The following is a 12,892-nucleotide window of genomic DNA, read 5'->3' as shown; positions in this document are numbered from 1 at the left end:
GCCACAATGGCACTGGGGGGTGGGGGGATAAAGTGGGGAGGGGAAATTGGGTGCTGGAATGGGGCAAAGGGGGAACAAAGATCTGGGGCGGGGGGGGGGGGGGGGGCTTCGATGGGCCCAGAGAGCCTGTTATAAGGCATCTCCCTTCCTTTCCTGCTACCGGCCTGCGGAGTGAAAGCTGCCAGACTGAAAACTGGGCATGAGCCTTTCCCATCCCAGTAGCAGCAGGATGAGGCCCTTAGGAGTTGGGAGGTGGGGAGGGTCATAAATCCAGGCCCCATGAGTGACAGATACACTGATCTCATTGAGGTCCACTGATGTATGCTTCCACTGGCCAGATGCCAAATCTGATGATATGGTCTTCATATACCAGATATGTGCTGAAATGCAAACACAATGCATGGAGTTTTATATAAAACTCTTAATTCACAATGAAATCCCATTTTACCAACTTTTATTTTTTACGGTATCAAATTAATATGTTGATCAAACATGTTGATAGATTCAGGAGTTGCAAGTTATCCATTGACAAAGGACAGGCGTTCCATTTGTTGAAAAAAAGATTTGCATTTATAGAGTGCCATTCCTGGCCTCAGGACTTTCCACAGCGCTTCAGAACCTGTTGTAATGTAGGAAAAGGGAATCAGGCTTGATATTGAAGGGTGTTGTGCAGTACACTGATAACTAAATTCTTTGTGATTTAGCCATATTAATTTTGTGATGTTGTTTCATGAATGGAAGCTGATAAAATACCTTTTATGGTCCTGCATACAGAGGTGCATGTAACAAGTAGCCGAAGGCCACCAAGAAAGGGCTGGATAGACAATGTCAAGACTGACTTGTCACTGAAATGGATACAGATGACTGAAATAGCCAGGCTGGTGCAGAACCAACAACAGTGAAATTATTTGGCACCATCAGCGCTACGGGGATGACGAATAAGAATTTAGTAGTATTCTAATGTGGCTGTACAACTATGGAAATTAGGGGGACAAGGACAATTGCTTTTTGGCACCGTGCACACCTGTGTTGCACGGAGATAACATTTTGTTGTTAACACATACAGTAAGCAGGGGCACTCAACACAAACTGCATGATGAACTGGGAAGACCCATGAATGAGGTTTACTAGTGCCAGTAGTTGTTAAAGGGTCGTTGCAATCCCCATGGAGACCGATAACTCAAAACAAAAAATTCAAACTTCAAGTTAATAGCTGAAAGAATGACACAAGATTTCACATTTTTTTAAAAAGCTTTTACTGTAACAAATGACTAAACAAAAATCACTACTGACTAAGCCCTATTTTTGTTTTGCGAGCTACTTATACTTAGCAACTACAGAAAGGACTGTTCCCCTTTTATACTTATCACACATTGTACTCTACACTGAATCACAGTCCTTTGAGCAGTCCACAGTTGCTCCCAGTTTCAAATGGGTCAGAATTTCCCCGTTTCACGAAGTAGTAACTTCCAGTGACCGCTCCCCAAGTACTTCCCTTAACTTTCAGAGTTTCCTAAATCTACCACCAGCTGTGAAGCCTGTTTTGATGATTCTTTCCCTCTGGCCATGATAGGATGAATGTCCAGGAATCCATGGAAGGCTGCAGGATGTGTCTCTTCGACGAGAGACCATCTCCCTGCCGTATCTCGCTATGGTAGTTTGCAAAGCCAAGCAGCCTCTTCTCTCTGCTGACCACACAAATCTGCTGCTTGCCATATTCATTGATCTGTAGGGAAGCCTGTACCTGATCTCAAAAATAACTTCCGCTGCCCTCTTCCCCATGGTAATGTGAAAGACTTGTGCCTTGCAGTCAGATGGAAATGCTGGTTAGTTATTTTTGACCCCAATTCTCTTTTGTCTTAGAAGCAAATGAAGAGTTTACAACACGACTGTTTACAACCCACTACCTTCAACACTTTTCTGGAACATTGGGAGACTCAGTCTACAGCTGGCATTTTCCCCAACCATGAACACCTAACACCATCACCTCAGTAACACAATCTGGGACTCCCTTTGATCTTTAACCATCCCAGGTCTGTTGTCAAGCAAACTTCAGAACGGGTCACATGATCCTCTGTTTACCTTAAAATCCCAGTTGGAAAACGCAACAATCTTGTAATCCTCATAATTGTAACAGGGCTACCAGCCATTAAAGGCTGTACATTATAAACAAGACAGAAGCAAGGCAGTGTGGTAAGACAGTACCATTTTAACATGCTGATTTTCCGCTGCTGCTGTAAGAGGTGAGAGTGAGAAGATGGACCTCTCTGTATATTGGTACAATGGCAGCTATGGTGTGGTGGTGTGCTATATTGTGAAAAAATAGAACAGGACAGTTTGTGCTGGTGCCAGGTCGGCCACTTGGGAGAACACACGTCAGTGATCAACACTTGTGTCTTCCTGGGTGTTGAAACATTTTTTCCGCTTCCTCACTGTCATTCTCTAGTAGCAATTTGATTAGGGCCTCCTCATCCACCTTTTGCATTTAATTTCTCTATTAATGGAAAAACTGTGTAAGATGCATCAGATGCCAACCAGCTTGGAGCTATTCAAAAGTCTATAGAACGCCCTACATGATCACCGCACCCCCCCCACCTCCACAACAACACCTCCTCCCGCCAACCTACCCACCAAGCAACTGAACCACTACCTGAGTCAGTGAGTCACTACTTGAGTGAGTTCCAGGATAATTCTGGTGGTGATATGAGCCTTACTATATTGGCAATCTGTGCCTGGTCGTGCATTCCCAAATGGGGTCACCAGTCTCGACTCGAAACCCACCTTGTTCCCCTTGAGCTAATTGTCTAGTCTCCCTTCTCCCTCAAATAATGATGGGGCAATGAAGCGGTACAAAGTAAAGGGTGCGAGTCCTCTTCCCGAATGACCCTCCACCTGTAAACAGCCATTGTCTCTCGAGGTTCTAACTCTTCCGCCATCACCACCGAAAATTCACTGGTTGCGCTTTTGATCATGGCTCATAACCCTAAGCATGGGGTGAATCACGAAAAGGGCAGGGATGAGCACCCCGAGGTCTCAAATGACCCTGCTATCCTATGATCTAAGAACATGTGGATATTGATAGAACAGCTCTTGCAAAACGGTACTTAATGTTTTATACAATTAGTACAAACATTGTATTTTATCATTGCAATTAATTATTTTGTACATTTTCTGCAGATAAGCTGTATTTCATGTTTTACAATTCATGGCTCACCAAAGATATAGGACTAAATCAAATATCTATTGCATTGTTATTGAACTGGACAGTATTTAGACTAATTTTAAACAATAAATACCCAGTCATGCGAATTCTGTTATATAAATAACTTGTCAAGATCAGACACCTTTGATCCATAAACATGCACCCCTCCACCTTTATGAAATGTAAATCAGGCTGCCAATCCATTGTTGCCAATTTTGCTCTATTACACATGAATTTCACCCCCAAGTAGTCTGTTTTTAAAAATTCATTTATGAGATGTGGGCATCACTGGCTGGGCCAGCACTTATTGCCCATCCCTAATTGCCGTTGAGAAGGTGGTGGTGAGCTGCCTTCTTCAACTACTGCAGCCCACGTGGTGTAGGTACACCCACAGTGCTGTTAGGGAGGGAGTTCCAGGATTTTGACACAGCGACAGTGAAGGAACCATGATGTATTTCCAAGTCAGGCTGGTGAGTGGCTTGGAGGGGAACATCCAGGTGGTGTTGTTCTCAGGTACCTGCTGCCCTTGTCCTTCAAGATGGTAACCATTGTGGGTTTGGAAGGTGCTGTCGAAGGAGCCTTGGTGAGTTTCTGCAGTGCATTTTGTAGATGGTACACACTGCTGCCACTGTTCTTCAGTGGTGGAGGGAGTGAATGTTCATGGATGGGATGCCAATCAAACGGGCTGCATTGCCCTGGATGGTGTCAAGCTTCTCTAATGTTGTTGGAGCTGCATTCATCCAGTGTGATTCCATCACACTCCTGGCTTGTGCCTTGTAGATGGTGGACAGGCTTTGGGAAGTCAGGAGGTGAGTTACTCGCTGCAGGATTCCTAGCCTCTGTCCTGCTCATGTAGCCACTGTATTTATATGGCTAGTCCAGTTCAGTTTCTGGTCAATGGTAACCCCCAGAATGTTCATAATGGGGGATTCAGTGATGGTAATGCCATTGAATGTCATGGGGTGATGGTTAGATTCTCTCTTGTTGGAGATGATCAATGCCTGGCACTTGTGTGGCACGAATGTTACTTGCCACTTGTCAGCCCTAGACTGGATATTGTCCAGGTCTTGCTGCATTTGGACATGGACTGCTTCAGTATCTGAGGAGACACCAATGGTACTGAACATTGTGCAATCATCAGCGAACATCCCCACTTCTGACCTTATGATGGAAGGAAGGTCATTAAGCAGCCGAAGATGTTTGAGACTAGGACACTACCCCAAGGAACTCCTGTAGTGATGCCCTCGAGCTGAGATAATTGACATCCAACAGCCACCACCACCTTCCTTTGTCTGCTGGTTGGAGTCATACCTAGCACAGTTTTCCACTTGATCCTCATTGGCTCAGTTTTGCTAGATGCCACACTCTGTCAAATGCTGCCTTGAGGTCAAGGGCAGTCACTCTCACTTCACCTCAGGGAGTTCAGCTCTTTTGTCCATGTTTGAACCAAGAGTGTAATGAGGTCAGAAGCTGAATGACCCTGGCAGAACCCGAACTGAACGTCTGTGAGGTTATTGCTTAGCAAGTGCCGCTTGATAGCACTGTTGATGACCCCTTACATCACTTTATTGATGAGAGTAGACTGACAGGGCAATAATTGGCCGGGTTGGAATTGTACTGCTTTGTGTGTACAGGAGATACCTGAACAATTTTCCACATTGCTGGGTAGAAGCCAGTGTTGTAGCTTTACTGGAACAGCTTAGCTAGGGGCGCGGCAAGTTCCGGAGTACAAGTCTTCAGTACTATTGCTGGAATATTGTCAGGGCCCATAGCCTTCACAGTATCCCATGCCATCAGCCAATTCTTGATATCCCGTAGAGTTAATCAGATTGGCTGAAGACTGGCATCCGAGAGGTAGGGGACCTCTGGAGGAGACTGAGATGGATTTGTGCTGAAGATGGTTGCGAATGCTTCAGCCTTATCTTTTGCACTGATGTGCTAAGCTCCCCCATCATTGAGGATGGGGATATTTATGGAGCCTCCTCTTCCAGGTGAGTTTTTTAAACTGTCCACCACCATTCATGACCAGATATGGCAGGACTGCAGAGCTTAGCTCTGATCTATTGGTTGTGGGATCACTTAGCTTTGTCTATGACTTGCTGCTTATGCTGTTTGGCATGCAAGTAGTCCTGTGTTATAACTTCACCAGGTTGACACCTTATTTTTAGGTATGCCTGGTGCTGCTCTTGGCATGCCCTCCTGCACTCTTCACTGAACCAGGGTTGATCATCTGGCTTGGTGGGAATGGTCGAGTCAAGGATATGCTGGGCCATGAGGTTACAGATTGTGGTTCAGTACAATTCTGCTGCTGATGGCCCACAGTGCCTCATGGATGTCCAGTCTTGAGTTGCTAGATCTGTTCGAAATCTATCCCATTTAGCACAGTGGTAGTGCCACACAACACAATGGAGGGTATCCCCAGTGTGAATGTGGGACTTTGGTGAAGAGCTTGGTGAGGATGTTGTTGGTTCCCTCACCACCTGTCGCAGACCCAGTCTAGCAGCTATGTCCTTTAGGACTCAGCCAGCTTGGTCTGTGTTGATGCTACTGAGCCATTCTTGGTGATAGACATTGGAGTGCCCTTGCTGCCCATGTACCCAAAGTACATTCTGTGCCCTTGGCACCCTCAGTACTTCCTCCAAATGGTGTTCAACATGGAGGAGCACTGGTTCATCAGCTGAGAGAGGGTGGTACGTGGTAACCAGCAGGAGGTTTCCTTGCCCATGTTTGACCTGATGCCATGAGATTTCATGAACCGGAGTCAATGTTGAGGACTCTCAGGGCACCTCCCTCCTCACTTTATACCGCTCTGCTGGGCCTGTCCTGCCAGTGGGAAAAGACATACCCAGGGATGGTGATGGTGGTGTCTAGGACATGATCTGTAAGGCTATGATTCCTGAGTATGACCATGTCAGGCTGTTGCTTGACTAGTCTGAGACAAATCTCTCCCAATATTGGCACAAGCACCTAAATGTTAGTAAGGAGGACTTGATAACAACAGGGGTTGGGTTTACCATTGTCACTGCCTAGGTTGATGCCGGGTGGTCTGTCCAGTTTGTTATAACTGAGTGGCTTGCTAGGCCATTTCACAGTCAATCATATTACTGTCACACAAGAGTCACATGCAGGCCAGCAGATTTCCTTCCCTAAAGGACATTAGTGAACCAGATGGGTTTTTACAACAATCAACAATGATTTCATTGTCATCATTAGACTTCTAAATTCACCATCTGCTATAGTGGGATTCAAACCCAGGTTCCCAAAGCATTACCCTGGGTTTCTGGATTACCAATCTAGTGACAATACCACTACACCACCGCCTCCCCGTTACTGCTTTTTATCCATGTCGATGCCTTTTTAATCATTTATACAGTTTTGTTTAAAAAAGCAAGCAGAGGAAATTGGCATTAACCTAAACCATATAAAATATTTTGAAATTAAAACAGCAAAAACACCTTTAGAAGAAATGAGTTTAAAGAGGTGATTTGATCTTGCACATAAACCATTTAATCCTACAGAATATAATAGAATCTGAATCTAATTATTTCTTCATTGTAATTCTGACAGCTATCAATCTTTCTCCATGTAGTCAATACATTAAAATTCAGCACTGACAGTTGAATCATTCAACTCTACCACATACTTTTTAAAGCTACACTTTTTTTGAAGAAATACTAAGCTTGAAACATTCAATAGCACCATATAAAACTTGATGATCTCAGTGGTTTGTTTTGGCACCTAGAATCTTAAGAACATCCTGTCATTTATTCAAGTACAATAATTTATTAACCTGAGACTTTCACATTGTAGCGATGCCATGAATATCATAGAGGCACCAACCTGGACTGCATGTTTAAGTATTCCTTGAGGGGGAAATGTCAGTCTGAATCTTGTGCCAGATGATGGGATGTTGTGTTAATAATAGCCATTAATGTCCAGTTGCCTATTTCTAAAGAAAAAAGAGAAAATGACATAAATTATGCTTGCACTTCTAAATTCAATTCAATCCAAAATTCTTAAGAGTCCAGTGGAATTTTGCCATACAGAATAGCTGGGAGAGACAAAACATAAGAATATTTCTTACAAGGCCTATAAAGTAACCGACAGAGTAAAATAATTTGACATATGATAAACATTTGCTTACAACAGCTAATATTACTTTTCCATATTTTGGTGACACTTTGGTAATGCAGTCTAAGAGACCTGTAGCATATGTGAAAAAAGTGTGGTTAGCTTAGATGGCTAGCAGGTCATTCAGAATAACACCAACAGCATGGGTTCAATTTCCATTCTGGCTGAGGTAGACAGTGGGCCTGCCTTCTGACACTGCAACTGAAGAGTGGAAGGCAATGGCAAACCATCACTGACAAAAACTGACAAAAAAAGCTCAGATTGAAGCATCAGCAGACATAACGCAAGAGCACCAGAATTAGGTATAGGCCATTCAGCCCCTTGAAGCTGCTCCACTTTTTTTTAAATTCATTAATGGGATGTGGGCTTCACTGGCTGGGCCAGCATTTATCATGCCAATTTGTCCGCTCACATCACTGAACAAAGGCCCGGCCGCTAAGTCAGTTATACTTTTTTTTCCAAGAAAGGAATAATCCAGATACTAAAATGCCAAAAGGATCAATAAGCTTTAGAACCTGATGGTAATCCTTCAATCATAAAATGCCATTATTTTCTAAGCAATCCAGTTTACAATATTTCATTGTTTGCATTGGAATGGCAGACAGCTGATGTGAAAATTATAAAATAGAATCTCTGGGTAAAAACACCAATGGTGTACAACTGAGTTATACAAATTGGAAAGCTCTGGTTTTGATTCCTGGTCTGTGTTGAATTTATGGATCTCAGGCAATTAATAGTTCCAGTATCTCAGCTTCCCTGGACCAGGGAAAATAAAAAAAATTATCCAGACTCCCCGTTCTTGATAGTTATACAGTGATCATTATGGAAAGTAAACATGGACACAGTGAATGTAGCACTGATTCAGTCATGATACCTCATTACATATATGTGCTAAACACCTGCTATTTAGACTCACAAGATGCAAACACCATCACCGAGAGAAGAATGAAAATTAAAAGTTATTTTCTACTTTTGGTTCATTTTTGGCAGAATGGCTTTTGGTCCGTTTAAGACAGGCTGGAATGGAATTGAGCTGTTGGCAGACAATTTTCCCTGATCAGCTAATCAGCCAAATATTAGTATACCGTTCTCTGTAGCCAGAACTGCAAGTTCCAAAAATTGTGTTGCCTGCCCAGTGGCGAGGTTAAGGACATCCCCTCAGGGCTGGGGACGAATTTGGAACGCAAAGAGGAGGATTCAGTGGCTGCGGTTAAATTAGGGACCAACGATACAATGACACAGGCCAAACTAGGAATGAGGTTTTTGCAAAGAAGTTTGAGGAGCTAGGGGCCAAATTAATAAGCAGAGCCTCAAAGGCAATAATCTTTGGATTAGTTTCCGATCCACACGCAATTTGGCTTTGGGACAAAGAGATCAGAGAGCTCATGCTCAAAAGAATGGTGTGGGAGACAGGGGTTTTGTTTGATGGGGTACTGGGGAAAGAGGAAACTATTCCATTGCTCTGGTGCGATCGACACCATTTAAAAACTGAGCTGTGGTCAGCATCATTGAGAATGTGCTTCAAAGCTATTGGAAGCCTTCTGAAGTGTGGTCACTGCTGTGATGCTGGGAAATATTACAACAGATAACCAGTAACTACTTAAGTAGAACATGTTACATTAGAACGGGTTAATAGTCTTAAAAGTCGGTGAATACTTGACTTTCAGTGATGATTCAGAGTAATTAACATCAATTCAAAAAAATGTGATTGCACAAGATCTTAGACCAGCAAACTATGCAGCTAGGGAAGAGCTCCAGAAAACCTTAAGCAGGATGCTGAACAAGGAAATAAGAATAAAAATGATTCATTTAAAAGATTATGTTAAGAGATTTCAAGAGTCTCTCTCTGAGGAAAACCAATAGCATGACCATAGCCACAGAACAGAGAAGATCTAACTTAAAAGGTCAAACACAATGATTTGGATTTTGTGGCTGGAGGGGTGGGAAGTGTATAGTCATGAAAAACATCATGTACGTGGCACAGGCTGGATGGATGAACTGATCTTTTCCTGCCCATCATTTTCATAAGTTTGTATATTATGCCCTTTTTTATGCTGTATTTGTGTACTTTCCTATAATTTTGAGCAAAATTAAAATGATCACTGGACTCAGGGTTGAGCCCAACCCACTTTACTTCCATTGCAACTCCTACTGGAATCTGTTGAGCCCCTACAGGGGACTTGACTGACCGTTTTTTGCTGTTTGTTCATATACACATTTTGGGACCTGTCATTCTGTCATTTCCTTGTGTTCTGCTTCCAACTCCAGAACCCATCAAATTTTATGTTTACCATGTCCCTATCAACTCCAATATTTAAACCAAGTCATGCAGATCATCATTACACCCATTAATGTTAATTGGTGGGGAAACCCAGAAATATGTGAATGCAGTGGCTGGGTTAAAAATCCATTGATAAATGCACTACACTCATTTCTGGATTTCCCTCATGCTATTGAACCCCCTGCTCTATGCATGTCAGCAACTTAAATTCCAACCCAGTGAGTGCGTTTCTGACTGACCCACATTCGGAGAACAAGCTCTCCCCATGTCTTCCATTGCCTCAGACTGGCTCTCCATGGGCGGAGATAAACAAATTGTCTTCTCATCCCTCCCTCATCTTTGGTTATTGTGGACTTGTTTACTGAATTACCAAAGTTACCGTGTTGAATGAAAAGCTGTTTCATTGGTGTGGAAGCTTGCTACACCAGTAAGCCTAATCAGCACTGCCAGGTACACGGAATGAAAACCTATTCTATGATAATAGAATGAACTACCCAGAACATTACTGAGAAACTATTGCAATATACAAAAGCAAGCAGGCTATGTTGGTTACATTGTCCCAACAGATCTTCCACCAAGGAAATACCCTGATTATTATAAATAGTTTGCGGTTTACCTTGGAGTTAAATATTTGTGAGCTGAACTGAGGTTATATCAATAATGTAACAAATTAAAACTTATTCAGACTGAATAGATAAACAGCACAATTTATTTTTCATTGACATTGTTTCTTCTTTTCCTTGTAAAAATAGGCTTGTAATCATTGGCTTTTTGCCATCTATATTTGTTAATTTATTACAGCATATATTTTGGAAGCATTGAAAAATATTAATTTGCAGACACTTAGAGCTAACATTGACAGGTCATTCACTCAAATTAAAAATGAGACAGAGAAAGGTTAGTATAGCTCCTGTACAAGAATGACATGCAGATTCATAAATCACTCCATGGGGCCTTATGAAGTTTCCCATGAATTTAAACAGTATCCAACTGCGTAGAAGCTGAAGACAAGAAATTGACAGCAGGCTCAAGGTATCAATATTTCAAAGGTAGAAAAATCATTCCAGCACTTGATCCTGAGAGAGATCCTCGTGGATGAGATATATCAGCCCAACACAAAAAGGGAAGCAGTAAATTTAATGCATGTGATACTTTTAAAAGAAAATCTTAAAGAGGACCATAAGCAGCATTTTAACAATTAGATGTGTTCATCTGAGAGAAGAAAATTCAACTATCGGTGGGAAGAAAGATAATAGGTAGAGGAAGAACAGAAAGATTATTCAGGCAAAACAGCATATCAAAGGATAAAAAAAATTGTGTGATAGCGTGGACAAAATTACAAACAAGCAAGAACACTAAGACAGAACTAAACACCAGTTTAAAACTCTTCAACTTTCCAGATAGCCAGAAGGCAGGCTGATTAACACTTGAATGAAAAAAGGCCCAATTTTATTTATCCTGTGACTTCATTTCACGATCAGAATGTGAATGTACAGAGTAACGTTTATAATAAATCTCACCTTATTTCACCTCACGAGTCCATCTTCTCAATTACAAACATAGCAAAACAAACTATGCAGTCTGGTAGCAGGCTAAATATATATTTTTCCTGAAGTTCAATAGTTCTTTTGATCCTGCCTGGCTCTACTTTAGGAAGCATTGGGTTGTTCTATGTCATTGTCGGTCGACCTCCTCGAAGTAACTGGCAATTAGGTGTTTCTGCCTTTTCTTTCCTATCTGGACAGGAAGCCAGGGATTTGACTTCCTCCCAGATTTTTTTAAACCAGGGATTGGTCAGTAAAGCGGCCTAATAAACCAGAAGCCTCCCAGATAAGAGTTTTTCCTGCAAAGCTTCCTGCCGAACTCATAGTAAAGAATCACATCAGCCAAATTATCCAATTTTCTGTCTGGGGTGGGTGAATGAATCTTCATATCTCAACCTGATGTGTGCAAGTAATACCATCCTGAAATATGTAAGTTTACTGGAATGTTTGAATGGGTCTCCATTTTCTCAAAAGAGATGGGAAGATGGTGGCATGGTGGTAATGTCACTGGGCTAATAATCCAGAGACCCAAGCTAATGCTCTGGGGACAAGGGTTGAAATCCCACCATGGCAGCTAGTGAATTTAAATTCAATGAATAAATTGGGAAACAAAAGCTGATCTCAGTAATGGCGACATTGAAGCTACCATCGACTGTCATAAAAACCCATCTAGTTCACTAATGTCCCTTTAGGGAAGGAAATTTGCCATCTTTACCTGTTCTGGCCGCCATGTGAACCCAGACCCACTGCAATGTCACTGACTCTTAACGCCCTTTGAAGTGGCCTATCCACTTAGTTGTCAAGATGGCTCACCATCACCTTCTCAAGAGCGGTTAAAGATGGGCAACAAAGCCATGCCAGTGACACCGACATCCCATGTGTGTGAGGGGCTTCATTTCATAAACTGGTTCAACTAGATGCAATACACACCTCTCCAACCTTTGGCTGCTGCGAGATCTTTAATTTCTTGTGAGCTGAAGTTGATTTACTATAATCATTTAAGTGCAAATTACATCAAATTCCGTCTATGCTAAAATAGTCAGAAATCTTGCATTTTGTAAAGGACAAATTTATAAAAGGTAAATGCATTTTGCATTGAGCTACGTCAAGTGTACAGCAAAGCAGCATATTGTTCAACTCAACTAGACTATGTCAGCGTTTATGCTCCACATGAGCCTCTTCAAAGCCCTACTTCATCAAACCCTTTTCTTCCTTTCTCCTTCATGCTGATATAGCTTCTCTTAAATAAATTTATATTATTTGCCTCAACTTGTGGTAGCACATTCCTCATTCTTGCCACATTTCGGGTAAATAAATTTCCCCTGAATTACTTATTGAATTTATTAGTGACGATCTTAGTCATTTTAGCCATGTATTAATATATTTTTCTAATCCTGTTTAAGTCGTCAGGTTCTCTGGAAACTTTATGCCAAACTGCAGGTCATTTTTCCCCCTAGCACCACTACTGCACCAATGGATTTCCAAAGGGAGTCTTCATGTTTGACAGGTTTGAAAAAGGAAGGCAATCTATAAAGGAAAGCCAAGCAAAAAACTTGCACTAAGTACGATGTATGTTGAGCCATCGGAACTCACTTCTGCAGACAGTTGAACACATCTCACCTCGGCAGACAGTGTGTTGGTGGGGGTTCCACTTCCAAAGGAAACGGATACAGCAGACACCTGCCAGTGTCACTGAAATATGTGAAATGATTGTTGAAGCATAATGTTGAATGG

General features: G+C 42.1%; 1 protein-coding gene across 4 annotated transcripts in view; it reads right to left on the bottom strand.

Annotated features, from left to right (window-relative positions):
* The window catches only part of LOC144683562 (neuron navigator 1-like), a 725,427-nt gene that overhangs the window by 559,622 nt on the left and 152,913 nt on the right, over nucleotides 1–12,892 (bottom strand). For 3 of the 4 annotated variants that reach the window (XM_078546698.1, XM_078546702.1, XM_078546700.1), the window contains exon 2: nucleotides 7,043–7,151. In XM_078546698.1, coding sequence (XP_078402824.1) covers nucleotides 7,043–7,053 — 11 coding nt within the window. In that variant the 5' untranslated portion in view covers nucleotides 7,054–7,151. Of the gene's footprint in view, nucleotides 1–7,042; nucleotides 7,152–11,134; nucleotides 11,319–12,892 lie in introns of those variants that run through there. The other variant, XM_078546699.1, reaches the window with a different exon arrangement.

Source organism: Cetorhinus maximus, chromosome 8, assembly GCF_964194155.1.
Source record: "Cetorhinus maximus chromosome 8, sCetMax3.hap1.1, whole genome shotgun sequence".
Lineage (NCBI taxonomy): Eukaryota > Metazoa > Chordata > Chondrichthyes > Lamniformes > Cetorhinidae > Cetorhinus > Cetorhinus maximus.
Note: the sequence above shows the minus strand (reverse complement) of the source record. Positions and strands in the feature narration are given on the sequence as shown.